Source organism: Notolepis coatsorum, assembly GCF_963971535.1.
Source record: "Notolepis coatsorum genome assembly, chromosome: 16".
In the NCBI taxonomy this organism is placed as follows: Eukaryota; Metazoa; Chordata; class Actinopteri; order Aulopiformes; family Paralepididae; genus Notolepis; species Notolepis coatsorum.
Window position 1 is genome coordinate 44842438 of NC_140180.1, and position 20890 is coordinate 44863327.

General features: G+C 45.0%; 1 protein-coding gene across 1 annotated transcript in view; it reads right to left on the reverse strand.

The window, feature by feature from the left end:
- The window catches only part of diaph2 (diaphanous-related formin 2), an 874190-nt gene that overhangs the window by 235139 nt on the left and 618161 nt on the right, over window positions 1-20890 (reverse strand). The window contains exon 24 of the mRNA XM_084332019.1: window positions 4152-4281. Within this exon, the coding sequence (XP_084188145.1) occupies window positions 4152-4281 (130 nt within the window). The remainder of the gene's footprint in view (window positions 1-4151; window positions 4282-20890) is intronic.

Sequence of the window (20890 nt, forward strand, 5' to 3'; positions counted from 1 at the left end):
TATAATACAGCACACACGATGGGTCTGCAAACATCGCTAAAATGATCAATACCGCTGACGCCATTGAGTAAAGATGGGAAGAGTGTGGCGCTCAATGAGTTAAGAGTGTCAGCTAAATTACTAAATGTAAATGCAATGATGAGCAATGTATCTTTGGTTAGCAGAAGGGAGGAGTATTGTGGTGTTAGGCTAGGGTGGAAGAAACTAATGTCTAAATGCTATTAACATCCCTCTGCTTTATACCAAGACGCATAACTCAAGACTTTGCTGATAAAGGCAGAATAAGCAGCGTCCTAAAATGCTTGAATATCCACTCTGATTCCAGCATGTTGTTGGTTCAACCAGACAGAGGAGAATGGAGAGGAGGAACGAGAGCAACTAAAAAGTTATTTTAGAAGGGGAAAAAACAATAGATGACAAGTAAATATCCTTCATGGTTACAGTGAACTATTGTGCAAGGTGAAGGAAGCAACAATGTTTCATGTTCTTTCACTAGTTTACCTGACACGAGACCAAAAGCTTGTAAAGGATCTGGAGATGGCGCTAAATTATTCAGCGGAGCTCTGCTGTTCTACAAGGGAGTAAAAGCCTTCTCCAGACGTAGGGATTGGCCGAGTGCATGGCCTGCCATCACCGCACGCCTTTGTGTTTCAGCTCAACGTGAGTCTGATATATAAAATTAGTGTTGCACGGCTAGACAACAGAGATTTAAGCTCTGCTTGTTCCCCCGGCTTAAGACAGCCATAAAGGCAGTGACAACAAAAACATGAATAGTGCCAACTACAGAGACCCCTCATGGTACAAGTAAGATAATTAGAAGCCATCGAAAAAAAGGTATCTTTTGAAACTAGGATAATTTATTGTTCTTTTAGACGGGTGACTCTTCCTCTAATTCGACGTTGAACACCTGTAGGAGCATGAGCTATCCGGACACCTCAGAAGTCAATAGATGTGAGTCACACAGATGTGAGCAAATTCATTCTCCGTTGTTGTCTGTCTCCACAAGGAAACATAAGCATTGTATACGTGATGCGTTGTGAAAGGAGATAATCACAATCTTATGCTCATTCTTAGCATTCCTACTCCATCAACCACTCCCCCGGGGTCTTTGCCGTAAGCAACTGCTTCTTGGTCTAATAATAATCATTCATAATAATTCATTACATTTATATAGCGCTTTTCTCAGACTCAAAGCGCTTCACAACGTGGTCTCAGTCAATTAGCTAGCAACTGTGTTGAATAATTGATTGTCCCTGAAATGACGGAGCTGATACCAGTCAGAGATTTGCACATGTACTCAACCTATCCAACTCTACTCATTCAGACTCTGTTAGTCCACTTTAACAATCGGCTGGCTGTCTCAGTCAAGCACATAATTAGATGAATTAGATTAAATAACCAATTAGGCAACTAACAAAACTAACAAAGTTAAATAGGCCTCATGGGATCCCACCAAATACTTGGGATTGGAAGTAGAGTGTAATTAGTTTATTGACGTGCAGCATGAGAGCATGCTAGACGTAACACACAACCTGAAAGATTGGGTGGTGGGATTGCCATTTATTCATGCACTACCCAATATATGGGCTGACATAGCTACTGACCTTGTACTACCAACTGTTGGTTGGTATGGCCACTGCCGCATGCACTCCCTTCTGCTGTCAATACTGTCGTTGGCATGCTGTGTTTTTGATGCACATCTTATCAACAACGATTTGTGGTGTTGCTTCATTGTTGGCCACATAGCTGCCAACAATATCTGCTATGATATATCAGCTATATATTAAATGATTTCCATTGCATTTGCAGAGTTACTTCTGCTATAGTATGACACTCTGAAGGACTAATGATGTGTTAACATTGACTCTCAATATTGTAGATGTCAAGCAACAAATTAATCATATTAATGACTATTGTGTATATTTTAGGACATTTCTGACAAGTTCATTGAGTCTATTCTTTCAAACCCAAAGCCATTATATCAACAGTATGGAAAGCTCTAACCTTGCGAGCCCATTGACTGTTAACAATGCTGTGGCAGTTATGCAAGAACTGTCCAATTATATGAATAATGGAGATTATCCAGCCAATCAGAAACAAGTATTAACTCCAGTGCTGACTGGTTCTCTGACATTCATGACATTGTATTTCATCAGCTGCAATACTGTATATTTCATTAGGCTATATGTTAAACATGCTGGGCACCATTTCCAAAATGTTACTATATCTGACTATAGCAATCTTTCAAATCAAACTCTAAAAACTTTAAATGTGCTATGTGTAATATGTATTATTAATTTGGAATGATGACATACATGTACAGTACACAATGAGGTATGTAAACAGCACGGCACATGACAAGAAGGCGCTACAGAGAGTGGTGCGCTCAGCTGAGCGTACTACGGGTATTGCACTACCACCCCTGCATGTCTTACTGTATATAACAAGAGGTGCAAATCCAGAGCCTGCAGAATAATGAAAGACCCTCACCACCCCAACAACAACATGTTCAAGCTGCTGCGGCCAGGCAAACACCTGCGAACACCAGCAACTAGGACAGATATACTTCGGCTCAGCTTCTTCCCCCTGGCCATCATAGTCTTGAACACTGAACTCTCCACACACAAGTACACATGTGCACACACACACTGTACACGCTCACACACACACTGTACACGCTCACACACACTAGCAGCCACTTTAACATGAGCACACACACACACACACACACTCATGGGCACTTTACACAATGAAAGGCCACTTTAAAAACAAGAACGGGAGTGGTTCTTGTATAGTAAACAGATGGATAGCAAGCTAGCATAAGGACACATAGTATAACTGTAGATTGTATAGTATAGTATAGCATTGTATAGTAGTGTACAGTAGCGACCCAGTGCCTCATCCATAGCTAACAGTGTATTGCACTATCGCAGGACCTTAGCATGTCTTACCATGTTTTTTGTAAACTTCATGTACATATACCTGATATGTATTTCTTCTTATTACTTGTATTATTGCACAAATGTCTTATTATCACCCTATTGGATTCTTATTATTGCATTATGGCATTATTGTATTATTGCACAATCGTTGCGGGCAAGACCCCCCACATTTCACTGTATACTTGTATGCCGTGATAAATAAAACTCTTGACTTGACTTGACTTGACTCAACCACACTGCCATACGTGGAGAAGCATAGTGCCCTGATCAATTGATTTAGTATCTCAAAGCTGAACGGAAATGGAAATAATGGTTGAGCACATACAAAAAAAATTGCTTCTCTCCTTCATAAGCGTAATATAAAATGTCCAGGCAGGGAAATACAGAAATATACTGCAGCTGATTGGGGAAATAGGCAAACCTAACTTTTCACAATTGTCTGAATGCTCAATGGTGGCCAGTGTTGGAAAGTATTTGCTTGACTTAACATGATGATGCACTAACACAATATACTTCTGCCGAATATAATGGCAGTCAATATGAACTGTGGAATAGAACATCTGTGGAACAGATTTGCTGGTCTGATGTATGTACAGGACATTTATTGTAGCTTATGCCACAAGTGCCATTTAGACTCACCCATTTAAAGTATGTGCTTTGGAGTGCAATTCATTTTGCCGATAAGCTAGCATAAAATTGCTGGTACGAAAACCTGAAGGTGTCTTCTTTCCAACAAACACCACTGTTTTCCAGCAGTAAAAGTGAGCCCACTGCGACCTCTGAAAGCCAGTGATGTTGGCCGCATTGCTGCTTCCTTGTTGGTTATTGCCATTGGTTTACGGTCAGTAAAATGGGATCTAGCTAGGTAGAAACGGTATGTTTCAGGGCTCAACTTTACAGCTAGAGCTAAGGTAGACATACAATTGGACGGACAATCAGCCATTTTATGCTAGCTTAAAAGCTAAAGAGAAAAACAACACCATATATTTTTGTATTATTCCACATTATTTGTATGTGGTTGAGTGTACACAGCCCTCATACCAAATTATTACATATTATACACCTTTTAAAATGCCAAACATGTTTGAAATGGTCAAAACATAAAGGGTTGACAAATAGCATCCCAAGATCACAAGAATACATTTTGAACAAGTATGAAAAAAAAAAACGGCGTGTATGGTTATGTGAGCTATAGACAAAAAGACGTACCTTTACTAGCACTCTCGACATGCTCTAGTTCATCTTGAAACCGAAGAATCTCAGGGTATTTCTCCTCACACTTGTCAGCCAGGAAGTGGAGAAGCGTAGTGCCCTGATCAATGGATTTAGTGTCTCGAAGCTGAAAGGAAATGGAAATAATGGATGAGCACATACAAAACACTTTTGCTTCTCTCCTTCATAAGCGTAATAAAAAATGTCCAGGCAGGGAAATACAGACATATCCTGCAGCTGATTGGGGAAATAGGCAAACCTAACTTTTCACAATTTTGTGAATGCTCAATGGTGACCAGTGTTGGAAAGTATTTGCTTGACTTAACATGATGCACTAACAAAATATACTTTTCAAACAAAGTAAGTGTTACAAAGGGTCAGATTAAACCGAATATATATTTATTGCCTGAGATCCCATGTATAATATTTGTATATCGTTTGATATCCCCTGTATATTCCTTGTACAATATGCACTGAATATCCCTTTAGTCTACAGGACAGACCATAATATTCGTTCTCCTATTGGAAGCGATCCCCTAGGCGCCAGCGCCATACCCCCCTCGAGCTGACTTGAAAGCTACCGCCAGGACTTGCCCAAACATGCCCGCTTTCGCCCACGGCTACGAGACCGAGAGGCGACAGAAATGAGATGGCACTATTTGTCCACGGTACATATAAATAGGGCGCAAGAAATGTAGAACCCCCCTTGCAGTTCCTTTTCAGTTCGCCTTCAGTTCAGTCTGGTTCAGTTATCCAAGCAACGTCTCACCCACTACGCAACGTGGGCAGAGCAGGGCTCGCATCGCCCCAAGATAGTCTCGTGTTATCCTAATACGTCTGTTTGTCGTATCGTTCGCTATTTATTAGTAAACCTTCATTACGAGTCAAAGACCACGTGGAGTGAGTAATTGTGCGTCGACATAGAGCACTTATTGCCCGTGCTAATAGTATAGTAACGTCAAGTTTAACCGTCCACTACCGCACCGGAGGATATTTGCACCGGAGCAGCAGCACCACGGAGGATTTACACCCCGCCATCAGTGCCACTCTCCGGCAAGGATTATTATTCTTCATTCTTCACCACGCTGCTGGAAGCAGAGAACCGTCTACACCCACTGCTGTGGGATCCACGTGCCCGTGGGGACATCACTCAAGCCAGTCTTTGTCGTACCAGAGACCCCACGGCTTTCACCTACACGGCGCGCATCCTGGGACCAGGCTGCTTATCCCCGCTGACACAGGGGTGACATCGCCTCCTTGAACCCTGGACTTGCATAGAGCTTTGCCTCCCTCTGCTGGCTTACAACCGGTAGTACCCCCCATCCCAGAGTACCAGAGATAATCCTTAATATTTACTATTGACTCGCCTATGCACATTCTATTTGCCTTATAAGCGCAACTAAGTCATGTAATATAATCCCTTTTATGTAATAAATATTGTAAACGAGTATTTTGTGTGGAAAACCGTGTTATTGTGGGAGTGTTCTAATCTAACATACTTATGTACAGTATTGGCCAGGAGTACATAGACGGTAGTGATTTAATGATATCAGTACTTGATTAATACAGTCAGGGAATTGTACCCCTCAGTTACAATTGGTCCTTCGATAGCCGGAGAATAATTAGCGTAATATTAATATAATATTAATATTGACATGGCCGATGACGAACACTCCACAAACGGTTCTCCTAAGCTAGATCGCCCGCAGCGCAGACGACAGCCACCTCCCTACCTAGAGGCATACTCTGTCAGTCCAATACCTAGCTTTAAAGGGAAGTTAAACGCGGAAAAAGTAGAAAGTAAAATTATGTCCGACCCTAACAACCAGGTTACCCCGACCACAGAGGCCCTAGTGGGTGCTAATGTAACTGACCAAGCTCACGGTGGGGACCAGGAGGGAACTGACACGACTTTACCCCCAGACAATACCGAAGAAATAGCCCCCGATCACCCCCGGGAGGAAGACAACCCAAGAGAGACGCGCACCCAGGAGACGGATCTCCTCGGTACGCAACAGGAGAACGGATCTCCAACAAGTACTGCCGGGAGCCGATCGCCCCGAACGGCGTCTTCCCCCAGCGAGGCGGACAAGATGCTGGCGCAAGCACTCATCGCCACCCTGGCAGCCTCCACCGAACGCGATCGACTTCAAGCGCAACAGACGTGCGAGCGCGAACATTACGCAGGTGAGCGAGAGCGCTTCCAGGCGCAACAAAGGAGCGAGGACGACCGAATAAGACTGGAGACCAGACGCCTCCAGACAGAAGATAACATCGAGAGAAGCCGCGCCGACGTCGCAAATGCACAGCTCCACGCCGCCCATGCCAGCGCCAATGCTCAGCGCGACGTCGAGAGAAGCCGCGCCGAAGTCGCAAATGCACAGCTACACGCCGCCCATGCCAGCGCCAATGCCCAGCGCGACGTCGCCAATGCGCAGCGCGACGCCGCCAATGCCCAGCGCGAAGCAGCGCGCGACGCAGCCCATGCCCGGCGCGAGGCAGAGCGCGACCGGATGCAGGCGGAGCTGATGGACAAACTGGTTGCCATGGCGACACCCCCTCACTCCGCACGGAGCTCTCAGAGGTCGTCAAGACATGGGTCTAGGACGCATTCCCCTACCCGACGAAGCGACCCGGGACCCCGCCTACAGGAGGATCCTGTCCACGTCTCCGAACCCCCTCCCCAGCCGGTCCATACGAGACCCAGCAACCCCAAAGAACCGGACCACGCCGAGAGACTGAACAGACGACTCCAGGTCCTAGCAGAGGAAGAGGAGGAGGAAGAGGAGGAGTGTCAAGCCGACCAGCAGCAACGTACTCTGGCCCAGGAGGCCCAGTACAGCGCCGACCAGCAGCAACGTACTCAGGACCAGGAGGTCCAGTACAGCCCAGAAGTCAGCCCCGAGGCCCTGCGCTACAAACCCCAGACTCAACTCACGGGTGAGTTTGACGCACCGTCAGCCCCGAGGAACAGCACCTGGGTACCCGACCTTCGGTACCCACCAAGTACCAGCCCAAGACGACACGCAAGAGGAGACTCGCCTAGGAGGCCTCTCCCCCAACGCTCACCGATGTGCCAGTCATCCATGACATCATACATTGCCACGCCGTCATTTCCAGACTTCGCCTATGAGAGTCGAGCACAGTACACGGAGCTCCGGATGTGCTTAGAGACAATGATGGTGGATGTCGCTGATGAACGCCACAAGTATGCAATATTACTGAAGCACCTGAAAGTACCGCGAGCGCACAATATAGCGCTGGCCTATGCCACCTCTTCGACACCATACACAGCGGCCCTTGCAGCGCTGGACCAGAGATATGGACGTATATGGGATTACGTGATAGAAGAGATAAGGCATATTGACCGCTTACCCCCAGCAACAGACAATCGCTCACTAGACGACCTGTCAATCAAAGTGCAGTCCCTGGTAGGGATGCTGGGAGCGCAACGGGAGAAGGGCAGGCATGAGCTATACGCCAACTCTAACGTTGAGAGGATTTTGGAGAAGCTGCCACCCGCAAGACAGGAGCGCTTTCGGTGGCAGAGGGACTACCGCGACCCCGACGGCCCCGAGCCATCCCTCCTTGATCTGGCCGACTTCCTGGCGAGAGAAGTCAGCAGCTTACGACTGGACACCTTCGGGCGGAGCACGCCAAGCTCCAGAGAGGGACCCAGGAGAATAAATGATGGAAGAAGATCGGTGACTGTTATGCACCAAGCCGAAGCAGTACCGCAGCACTCCAACCACAACACCCCCTCGACGAAAGAGGACCAGTGGAAGATTGAGTGCCAGTACTGTGAGGGAGAACATCGGCTCCATCAGTGCGAATATTTCAAGAAGCTGACCACGGATGATGTGAGCCAGTGGGTCAAGGACCACCGCCGCTGCTTCCGCTGCGCGCACAGCCACCTAGCAGCTGAGTGCCGCCTGAAGAAAAGGTGCAGCAGGTGCGGTGGCACCCACCTGGAGGTCCTGCACGACATCAACAGGCATCACCCAGGACAACCGAGTGGGCCCGTCGCGGTACTGTACCACGCCGAGGCGGTGGCACCAGAACCAAAGTTCCACCAGACCGCTCCCTGGTGTCCCGACTGCCACGGCAGACACTGGCGGACAAGGTGCGACTCGTACCATATAGAGTCTACGTCACCACCCGAGACAGGAGTGCTCCACATAGACCCCCAGCATAGCGGGACCCCCCGTGTGCTCCTCAAAGTGGTCAGAGTGCTCCTGAGCCACGGGGACAAAGTCATGGACACTTACGCCGTCCTTGATGACGGGTCAGAGAAGACCCTTCTGCTCGCGTCCGCTGCGGCCCAGCTGGGACTGCGGGGGAGCGAGAACCAAATGACGATTCGGACAATAAGAAGAGATTTAAAGACGATAAAGGGCGAGAATGTCTCCTTCACTATCGCAGCAAGCGGGAAGCCAGAGCGACGGTATAGGATTACAAATGCTTTCACCAGCCAAGAAATAGGACTATCACAGTACACCTACCCCATCCCACAGCTGATGGATAAGTGTGTGCACCTGCGTCAACTACCTATCCCGCTCATAGACGCCGCCACCCCGACCCTGCTGATAGGCTCCGACCATGCAGACCTCATCGTCCCGATAGACCGGGTCCATACCGGAACCCGAGGCTGTCCTGCAGCAGTCGAGACCCGCCTAGGGTGGACACTACAAGGCCCCCTCGCTAAATCTCTCAACCGAACGGCAGCCACTAGCTGCCTCCACTCCAGAGCGACAGAAGAAGACACCGGCCTCTCCCCCGTACAGCGGAGGCTATTGACATTAAGCGAGAGGCCCGTGAGAGAACCGTGGGTACCAGAGGGAGTTCGGAACTCCACCCCCCTCAGCTGCGCTTCAGACGTAGCTGACCTCGAACCCAGCACCCCGAGCGACTCCTTGACGGGGCGGCCGGGACCGGCCCCTCCTCACACGGGGTACAGAGCGAACAAGAGAAACAGACGGAGGAGGAGAAAGCACAGCCAAGCCCAGATCAAAGCAGTCTCAGGCCCGCTTCCTCCTAAGCCCCCCTTCATCCCGTCCAGTCGTCATGACCATAGACCAGTCACCACCCCGAGCTGCGTGGCCGGCCGGCCGCGTAAGCAAAGTGACCACTGGTGCCGACGGAAAGGTCAGAGTGGCAGAAGCGCTCGGCCAAGGGCGGCCCTACAACCGACCCGTGGCGAGGCTGATCGAGTCGCCAAGGCTCCCCGACTTGCCTAATGACGACCATGACCCCTGACTTTGTGAACTGACCGACCCCTCACAACGGACATTGAGTAGTGGACAGTGCGGTTAATCTGTCCCTGCTTAGCTAATTAGGTGGGACTAATTAGGGGGCGGCTGTTACAAAGGGTCAGATTAAACCGAATATATATTTATTGCCTGAGATCCCATGTATAATATTTGTATATCGTTTGATATCCCCTGTATATTCCTTGTACAATATGCACTGAATATCCCTTTAGTCTACAGGACAGACCATAATATTCGTTCTCCTATTGGAAGCGATCCCCTAGGCGCTAGCGCCATACCCCCCTCGAGCTGACTTGAAAGCTACCGCCAGGACTTGCCCAAACATGCCCGCTTTCGCCCACGGCTACGAGACCGAGAGGCGACAGAAATGAGATGGCACTATTTGTCCACGGTACATATAAATAGGGCGCAAGAAATGTAGAACCCCCCTTGCAGTTCCTTTTCAGTTCGCCTTCAGTTCAGTCTGGTTCAGTTATCCAAGCAACGTCTCACCCACTACGCAACGTGGGCAGAGCAGGGCTCGCATCGCCCCAAGATAGTCTCGTGTTATCCTAATACGTCTGTTTGTCGTATCGTTCGCTATTTATTAGTAAACCTTCATTACGAGTCAAAGACCACGTGGAGTGAGTAATTGTGCATCGACATAGAGCACTTATTGCCCGTGCTAATAGTATAGTAACGTCAAGTTTAACCGTGCACTACCGCACCGGAGGATATTTGCACCGGAGCAGCAGCACCACGGAGGATTTACACCCCGCCATCAGTGCCACTCTCCGGCAAGGATTATTATTCTTCATTCTTCACCACGCTGCTGGAAGCAGAGAACCGTCTACACCCACTGCTGTGGGATCCACGTGCCCGTGGGGACATCACTCAAGCCAGTCTTTGTCGTACCAGAGACCCCACGGCTTTCACCTACACGGCGCGCATCCTGGGACCAGGCTGCTTATCCCCGCTGACACAGGGGTGACATCGCCTCCTTGAACCCTGGACTTGCATAGAGCTTTGCCTCCCTCTGCTGGCTTACAACCGGTAGTACCCCCCATCCCAGAGTACCAGAGATAATCCTTAATATTTACTATTGACTCGCCTATGCACATTCTATTTGCCTTATAAGCGCAACTAAGTCATGTAATATAATCCCTTTTATGTAATAAATATTGTAAACGAGTATTTTGTGTGGAAAACCGTGTTATTGTGGGAGTGTTCTAATCTAACATACTTATGTACAGTATTGGCCAGGAGTACATAGACGGTAGTGATTTAATGATATCAGTACTTGATTAATACAGTCAGGGAATTGTACCCCTCAGTTACAGTAAGCATTCTGCCGAATACAATTGCAGTCAATATGAACTGTGGAATATACCATCTGTAGGACAAAGTTGCTGGTCTGATGTATGTGCATGACCCTAACCCATTTCAATATGCATCAAACAGGACCATGCATTGACATGTCTTGGCGCTTATGGTTCATGGACACATATGTTGCTGAGGTAAAGATGATATGAGGACGCTATATAAATGGACATGCTACATGAAATTTGTAATTAGGCCACCTGGTTTACAACATTTAGAACAAAATAAATGTGTCGTTTATTTATACAGGTAGAGCTCATTGAGACGGAGATCCCTTTTTCGACAGCGACCTACAGTAGACATATAAAACACATTGGACAAACAAGTGCAGTTCAGACAAAGGTTCAGTCAAACATCAACACATGTAGATCAAGAAGGAAACAAGTACAAGCAGCATCTAAAATATCAGAGGTCAACACTTTAATGAATCAAAGAGCTGAGCTAATAGGGAAGTAGCATATGCTACTATTGTACGTTACTATTGTGGTCATTCTTAGAAGCCAAACATATTGGCATTCAAAATATTTCAAGTAGAATCATAAAGTGTGAAAGTACAAAACGTATAGCAATTATATTCAAATTTAGAAGGAATGTACAACAGATACAATAACCGGGCACCATCTGAACTGATTCCACAACATATTAGAAGATGGAAATGCACTGGCGAGTAAACGTGGAGCCGAGGAGGCCGTCTTCTGAATAGAGAGCTAAAGGCCCTGAGCGTCTGAAGACAGCAAAGCCCCCCCTGGCCAGTCACCCCCCCCATTTCCATTGTGTCTCCATCTTCCCACTTGAGAGTGCAAAGTGAAACGGGAGGCGGTGGGCAGGGGGCTGGGAGGCTGTATTAGGCAGGGCAGTGGGGCTTGCTGACCCCCCTCACCTTCACTGGCTCAAACAGATTATTTGCTGTCAAGATTTGAATTGAGGACTGCTGGTTTGAGGGAGTGGAAGCAGAGCGGGGAGGGAGGGGGACAAGACAAGGAGCGATGGCTTCTATGTCCCCGAGCTGAGCTTAGCGAGACACAGCAAATACAGCCCACCAGCGCTACTGCAACAACAGAAGTGATATTAACCCTCCTCTTGCGAGCGGCCGTGCCAACTGTTCAGCTTCTGGCAGACGTATCCCTGCATTGTGTCTTTGAGGTGTGATTGAGGTGTTATTGCTACACAGGGGTTACAAGGTTTTGACAGGGGCGGGAGGGGATAGGGGTGACTGGTGCTTTCCTCCGGAACACAGGACGTCACTAGGAGTACACATACTATATCTGCGCCTTTAGTCTTTGAGTTGGTTTCTTCATAGCATCAACGTTGAAGTATTAACTCGAGTCACAATATTAAACAGAGTAGATTATTTGAATGGCCTTCTGATATTCAAATAATTTGAAATAAAAGCAATATTCATATTTAATCATTTTTATGCATCCCTTAATTATCCCATTTCCACAGATCTTGGTATGAGATTGAAACGTCAGATTTATCATTATTGCAAATAGACAACGTTGCATCTTGACAATTTGAGATGCAAGGCAGACATTTTTATCTGGATCACGCTGTCATAATTTGTGTAGTGCTAAAAGTACTACTTTTCAATACCAACATATATACCTAGAAAGCAGTTCCTTAGCTTAGGCTACTGTTAGTTAACTCGTGGTATATGCCCTCTGTGGTGTAATGGATATGAGTAGGGATCAGGCCATATTCTAGGATTGGCCACATTGCATTATGGATATGCCCAAATTAAAATATGCAACTATGGGTTCGGGAAAGCATGGATAATGAGATCGACACAATATGTATTATACTCTAATATGCTTGTTATTATCCAGAACAAACTATATGCTATCAAATTAAATATCAATTCAGAATCATTCATTTGATCTCACTCCGAAACAGAGCAGCACCAACCTCACGCATGAGAAAGAGAGAGTCTGGGAAGAAGGTTCCCAGAAAGTTTGTGCTGTATTTTCTTTGCACATTATTGAGTCTATTTAATTGTCAAGACTGTCTCTCTACTTGTTCAAATGTAGCTATTTATGCTCAACAGGCTGTGATATTTACATAGGCTTCAGTTGTCTTCTCTCCCTCTCAAGGCTCTCTCTCGCAGCAAGCCACATCTGCCTCTCAAATCATATCAGCACCATGAACAGCAGCTGCAGCCCTGAAAGAGACTGTGGGGATAATTCACAAAGGGATTGCACGCTATGCCTGTGCAAATAGCACCAAAACCAACCTTGCTATTCACAAAGGGTGAAATACTGTGCTAACTGCGTTGCCGTCATCATTGCGTCTCTGTGCTTCCATTCTATCTGTGGGTCATACTGGCGAAAAATGTGCCCCTTTCTATGCAAATGAGCCTCATTGCAAAAACACGGCAATTCATAAAGATCGATGCTAATTGCCACACGCAGTTAAGTGACGCTATTTACGTGGTCAAAGAGTTGGTGGTAACTAAGCACATTTATAAGGGGTGTCATGGCCAGCGTCTCCGGTGATCCGGTGGGTTAGGTAATAATCACAATTAGACAATTCAGCGGGGGAAATTGTGGGTGACACCTGTGCCGGCCAACGGGAGAGGGTCTTCCAGCCGAGTCCGACGACCCCTCTCGCGAGTCTCTACGACAAACGGTTCAAAATATACAAAAAGGGGGCAGGGCAAACATAGACCACTGAAATATGATCTCCTTGGAGAGTCTGTGGCCTCACAGCTAGAAGGTCCAGGGTTCGATTCCCGCTTGGGGACCCGGTTGTTGCGTTGCCAGGTACCCATGTGGGGTATCTCCCGGGCCTTTCTGTGTGGCGTTTGCATGTTCTCCTCATGCTCACAAGGGTTGTCCCTCCAGAATATAAACCCAATGGAAAAACATGCAGAACAGATCGCTAACGATGTCGCGTCCCTGACAAAGACGGACAGGAGCACTTGGATTCGTCCTTGGGTGCGGCCCCACACCGCATCCCATGTCTGCTCCCAGCTGCCCTTGGGAAGAATGATGATGGGATGGGTCAAGCGCAGATACACAATTTAATCGGTGACCCCAAAATTGCATGTGTGTGTTCCTGTGTGTGCCACCTATCGCATGTGTGCGTGTCGCTGCATGACGGCATTGCCAATGTGTGCAAGGGAATAGAGACTTCTTAAAGTCCAGTTTAATCTTTAAACTTAATCTCTTACCCAGCTCACACCAGCCGCTGACAAAGGAAGGACCACCATTTTTTTCTTACAAACATTTACTGGAATGTTGTGTTTATATCTCACAGGTCGAACAAACATCAACGTTATCGCCATAAAATACAACATAGATTGTTTCTTTACCTTTCTGTGAATGTCTGAAATAAAAACGTGACTCAATCCGGTAGTTTTGACGCAATTGTCGCTATTATGTGGAAGTAACTGTACTTACTTACAGTATATTTAATAGTTGTGGAGCAATGCTTCATTTACTTGGGTATGTACTTTTCTGTGAATTTTCTGAAAATATGGCTAGGGTATAAATACCGTAAGTTGCAGATAATGCACTGACACTGGTGACGTCGGGTGACCTGCTCTGCGATGCTAATGTAACCAAGTGGATTTGAACCTGGGACCATAGGATCCACAGACAGCCACACTAACCAGCTCAGCTAAAAGGTCAGAACCATTAGCATGTGCTGGTTGACTGCGACTGACTCTTCAGTAGTTTACACTAAGATAGTTTTGGCTAGCAATTTTCCCTTTTTCCAAACTGCCGCTTAACATAAAAAAATGCCCTGCCTTATCAGATAGAGAGATGTATATTAGAAGGCTTTGATCACAGGACCACAGCTGCATGAACCACAGACGGCACTAGGAGCGATCTATTAATAGTCCATTAATATAGTCCTATAGCTGCAGCAAATACCGGAGACTCGGGATCAGCCAGAAAATATGTCACTGTGAGATGTTTGTTTGTATATCAGCACACTTCCATATTGCCACTGATCATGCTGCAACAAATTCTGTATTATCATGATGAGTGCAATTTAGACACTTGCTGATGGTGTGGGTTAGAAGTTATTAAGCATCATTTCCATGGGCCTCTCGTCATCTCTTTGACATGTAATATTTTGGTGTAATCTCTGTAATGACCAAGGATTACTAACAATGATATGCATGGTGAGGGAATCAACTATTATTTGGCTATGCAAACAATGGCAACATATAAATCTGAGCAAATGTTTGGCAGATACAGCCTTTAGTCGTATTTGTTTATTTGGATGGTGGCAGCTACACATAATAAACACAACTAAATTGAGCAACATAACAGTTAAATCAATGCAGAGCTAAACATTAGAAAATAAAAATGAGAAGACACCACAGCATCACACCCTCCCACCACAAACTATCCCAACAAAGAAATAAAAAAGTAACATATTAACACTTTGAGCGCCACGCCTGGTTTTCCTTTTTACCGGCTGAATGCCACCATCGGCGCCAATGTTAACGTTAATATCGCCTAATCTATGTTTTAAATTATGGCTATGTGTCTAATCTGCCCATCGCATTATCAAAGACTATTTTCAGTGCTGTCAAGGCAGATTGTTTTTTTATCTCGTCGTTTCCGTTTCAGAGCATTTAGAAAAGCCCCTGTTTTGATATAAAAAACAGCCCATTCTGGAGCATTCTATGAAAATCGTCTTTTAGTGGAATATTCCACAACGTTGATATTCGTCGGCCTTTTTATGAATCGTTTTCAAATAAACGCTAGATGATCAATATTATACGTGCACGCAAGCACATTACGGCCGCGCACGGATAATCGCCTCGTTGATTTCCTCTCGGACTTTTACAGTGAAACCGAAAGAAGACATTTCACAAAACAGCCTATATCTTCATCAAACTTACTCTGATTATCCTAACACTGATAACATAGAGTCCTTACCTGACATCAGATGGTATCCAACTGGTATATTCCAATTCCTGATCACCATTCGAAAAAATCGATACGTGTATGGATCCAACGCGATACTGTAGAACTCCATGATCAGCGGGGATCTGAGGTTCCAGAATGAACTGTGGTAACCCCGGCTGGATCAGTGGACTGGAAAATGTGGAGTACCGGATTTTTTTCCCCATTCATTTTCATTGAGTCCATTCCAAAATCACTTATGTCATCTGGGAGACGACAGGGGGCCCTTTTTTCCACAGTGATCGCCAGCGCCGCTCGGCTATACTCGGGTAGGCTCGGGTGATGCAATCATTTTTCAGATCGCTAAAAAAACAAAATAATAATAATTCCGAGAAATCTTGAGTGGCTTTCAACCACCTATAAAAAAAACACGAGAAATCTCGTGAGTGGCACGGAAAGAGTTAACAACATACATCACAAGTAAACCCCTAGCTAGCAAACTACAACAAAACAGTTAGATCAGAAACATGGTAACATAACAAATCAAGCATACAAAGGTAAAACCATACACACCTAGACATGATTCAACATACGATTTTTCAGTACCCTTTTAAAAAGGTACTTGCAACTTGCATTATTTATATTATAAGGCAACATGTTCCAACTCAAATTAGTTCTATACATAACTGTCTTCTTCATGACACATCCTCTGTAAATATATGTGTAAACTGCCTGATTTTATTGTCATGTATCTCATTGATTTATATGCAATTCTAGAATACAAGCTTTTATGCCTAGTTTGAGTACAAACATTTCAAAACAAAACAATAAGATTACTGGAAAATGTATCTTCCACTTTTAACCAAAATAGTTTTTCATGCATAGTTTTTCATACACTTGCTACACTTGCGAATAACCAGGCGTGCAGCCCTATTCGGCACAATTTGAAGTTTGTGTAAATCTGTTTTGTAGCGCTAGACTAGACAATCGAATAGTAGTCTAGATGACACAGAACAAGCGCCTGAGTGATGATATAATGATTATTTAAATAATAGACGCATCTCTTAATCACAGATACTGCCCTACCGATCTTAGCAACTACATTATCAGTTTGTCTAGTCCAGGACATGCTGTTCCTCCAGGGTGACACCAAGACGTTTAACCTCATGGACCTGCTCAATATCCCTTTCCTTTATTGTGAGTGGTAACTCACTTCTCAACAACTAATTTGAACCAAAAAGTATTTGTTATGTTATTTTCTACCCATACATACACATAATCGAATTCACTCTGCAGGATTTTTATTTAGTGCAGGAAGACAATTCAAGGCTTTATATAAAGTTGAATCACAGCCTCAATTAAAGCAAGTCGTAGGTCATTTGTGAAAACTGAAAATAGAAGTGGACCCAGACAACTCCCATTCTAAATTACTTAAAGTAGAGAGACTACCATTAAAATAAACAGCTTATTGCTGAAGCCATAAGCCCTCAGCTTTTTCCAATAACATCAAAAGCATCATTAAAATCAAGCAAGACATCACCAACCATTTTCCTTTCATCAGTTTGACTGAGCCAATCATCTGTCATTTGGGCCACTGCAGTACATGTAGAGTGGTCTTCTTTGTAGAGCATGTTGAGATGTAGAGTCTATTATCAGATACATAATTCAACATACAAAACTATTCTTTCCAAAAGAACAGGAGGAATACTGATCACTTTACAATTAGTTCATGCTCATATTGAGTGCTCCTTCTTGAAGAGGCTTGGGGCAAATAGCTGGCACATTGATTAATCTGTTAGGAGCATATAATTTAGCGATTGCTCTATGCAGGTATTTACATACGTATTAATCAAATAATACACTGTTTGCCAAAATGTGCTGTATGTAGAGGGTGACATGGATCCACTCTAAACAAGCCCTTCATTTCTCCCAAAACAAAAACTAGTGTTGTTTCGCCAACGAGATCATTTTAAATACATCATCTTGTAACTACAGTAATATATTCATTGAATTATATTTTTATCCTGTGCATGGATTATTAGATTTCAACTACAGTAACTACAACTTTATCTTGGGCATTTCCTGGTTGCTGTTACGAGGGGGTAGGTAGAATACAATAATACAGAAAGGGAAGGAATGGAGGAGGCAGAGGCGAGGAGTGAAGCTTGGAGAAGGGTGTTTACTGTAGAATCCAGTGCAATACAAGGAACATACAGAAACTACATAACAAACTTCACAATACAAAACAACAAACACTAAGACTTACTAGAGGGAGAACGGTGCGACACGACGTGGATAGGAACAGGGAGTAACTGGAGGTCTGTCGCCACACCGAAGGGAGGACAGACAGAACCCTATATACCCCAACTAATTAACAATTAAGAACACCTGGCCAACACAGAATCACAAACAACACCTAGACAATAAGCAAAGAACAACTAAACACAACTAAACACAAAAGCAACTCCTAACATCCCAAAACAGTGCATGACATCACACCAGGGAAGGGAAAGACAATGACAGCACACACCAGGACACCACATTGATTACACAATTAATTACTGTTAATACAGTGGTCAAGATACCTGTCATTGCAGCGTGCACCAATTGTTTGTGACCACTAGAGGGTGGTAGGGCGCCAATGTCAGGCCGAGGGCCAATGTCAGATGGAGGGCATTGCCCAAAGTTAGGTGGAGGGTACTGCCCAATGTTACCATCCTGCCCAGTCCAGCCAGGACCGGGCCTAGGATCATGACAGGTTGCTAAATAATTTAGGAAAATACTTCACCTACAAACATGCTTGGACTACACAATATACATGTAATAAAAAATACTTTTCAAATAGATAGGTTTATAAAGTAGGTGGGGCTAGTATAGGCTGTGTTTTGTCAAGATATACCAAGATATTCCACGGAGCCAACAGTTACATATTGTTAGCACTTTGCATCAAAGCTAGCACAATGGGTAATCCTGAACAGCCATTTGCTCCTGAACACCAGTCTACCTACCAGCCAGCCAATCATATACAATGAGTGGTGCTTCGTGCAGTGCTAAATTGAGCGCACCCAGGAGCCACGGTTACAGTGTTGACAGTCACTGGGGTCAATTGTAGCCTGTTAACACATTGAGTGCCACGCCCCTTTCGGGAAGTGCATCTGGCCTTGCCGCCCATTAACCCCATGTAAACGCCCACCTTGTCTGTAGAGCTAAACCTATATTTTATATTATAGCTATGGGTCTAATAACACCGTTGATTGTCAGTGAGTTGCTTCCAGTCAGCGTGCAAAAAACAGATACTTTTTTCATCCGTACATTTCCGTTGTATACCGTTTTGAAAATATGAATATAGTTTGGGTGCTTCTGAGTAATTCCAGGAAAAAGACGCGAAAATAGCGTTTTAGTGGAATCCACTTTGTCATTTTTCGCCTGATTATCAAATATTCTTGAAATCAACGCTAGATTATTATTATTAGGTCTCCTCATGCATACATGAAATGGTGCATATGGTTAATCCCCCCACTACGCACACACACGCACGCACGCACACACACACACACCTCTCTAGGGCTGTTGGCCTGTAGCCTACCTTCCAAGCTGTCCTTATAGCTGTCCTTGGCTGCTCTAAGTTCCTTTTTGAGCTCCTTTTGGAGAGCCTTGGCCTACATGAGTAGATTCAGTGGGGTGTACTCTTGCAGGCTTCACTTCACCACACTGGTTACCCATAGTGTTAGTTTTGAAGCTTAGCGTGGACAATATGCAATATGACAATATATACATGACAATATATTGTTATTGCACTTTACTGTTACATTTGCACTCTGGTTAGATGCCAACTTATTGTTGTTGTACTGTACTTGTGCTGTATGATGACAAATACATTTTAATCTATATACTCTATGACCGCATCTCTAGTTAACTGAGTTAGCTACAGAACTTCCAAAGCTGAATAACCGTCAACCCTATATCTGCATTTGTGGAACCAAGTGAAGCAGAGTTGGTGCAGCCAACATGCATTATATACCCTTGGGGCATGGATTCATGGAAACAATTATACGCCACTCGTTGTATATGATTGGCTGGCTGGTAGGTAGACTGATGTTTAGCAGCCGATGGCTTTTCGGGGATGCATTTGGTTTGAAGCTCTGTGCTAATTCATACAACCAGAGATACATTTGTAATATCTATTCTTGGCTGTTCTTTAATCATGAGTTTATTCCTGCCTATTTGTAAATGTATATGTAAATGTATTTGCATTTCTCCCTCTCTGAGTCAATAAGAGGACTCGAAACTCAGCTCCTCAATTATCTCCAGCTTGATAACAACTGCTCATTCTTCCTTTATCTGAGCCCACCGCCTGCTGATTACTTAATATGGAAGTCACCATGGATGCTCCAATGCAGATACCAAAACAAGGCCAACCAAACCTGCAGTGTTTAGATCAGCTCCAGAATGCCAATGGTGTCCTTTTAATTCCAATGGAATACTGCATGCACACCCATGCATGCAGACACACACAAACATGCACCTACAATACACATGCACACACATGTGTACATGCACAGGCACTGATATACACACACACACAATTACTATACATTTCAAATAAGGTTTTCACCAAATATATGTACGACGTTATGCTGGTTACAGTTTTCCTTTTTAATAAATACAATAAACAATAAACACAAAAAAAACACATGAGGTCAGTCGGTTACATTGGATGATGTGCAGTCACCTATTGCCACATCAATCAGAACAGCGTTGTCGTGCCTTCTTCACAACACTGTCAATGTGTGTGGTCCATGTCAAGTCCTCGGATATGTGGGCTCCGAGGTACTTAAAGCTGTTCACTCTCTCAACCGGTCCCCCGTCGATGCTGAGGGGGCTGTAGTCCTTGACCCCCGACCTCCTGAAGTCCACAATCATCTCCTTTGTTTTGCTGACGTTCATGGAGAGGCTGTTCTCCTGACACCATCCCGCCAGGACCTTGACATCTTCCAGGTAGGCCCTCTCGTCGTTTGCAGAGATCAGGCCCACCACTACTGTGTCGTCAGTCAAATGCTTTTTCAGCGACTAGACCCTTTTCATGGTTTATTCGTTCTATTGAGACATCTCCTTATCAGTCTGTCTATTTCATATAAACACTGTTTGATCCCCATCTATGAATACTGATATCACTGCCTCCATCCTTTTAGCCAATATGGATATGTATATTTTTTTATAATCTTGATTCAAAACACTGATTGGT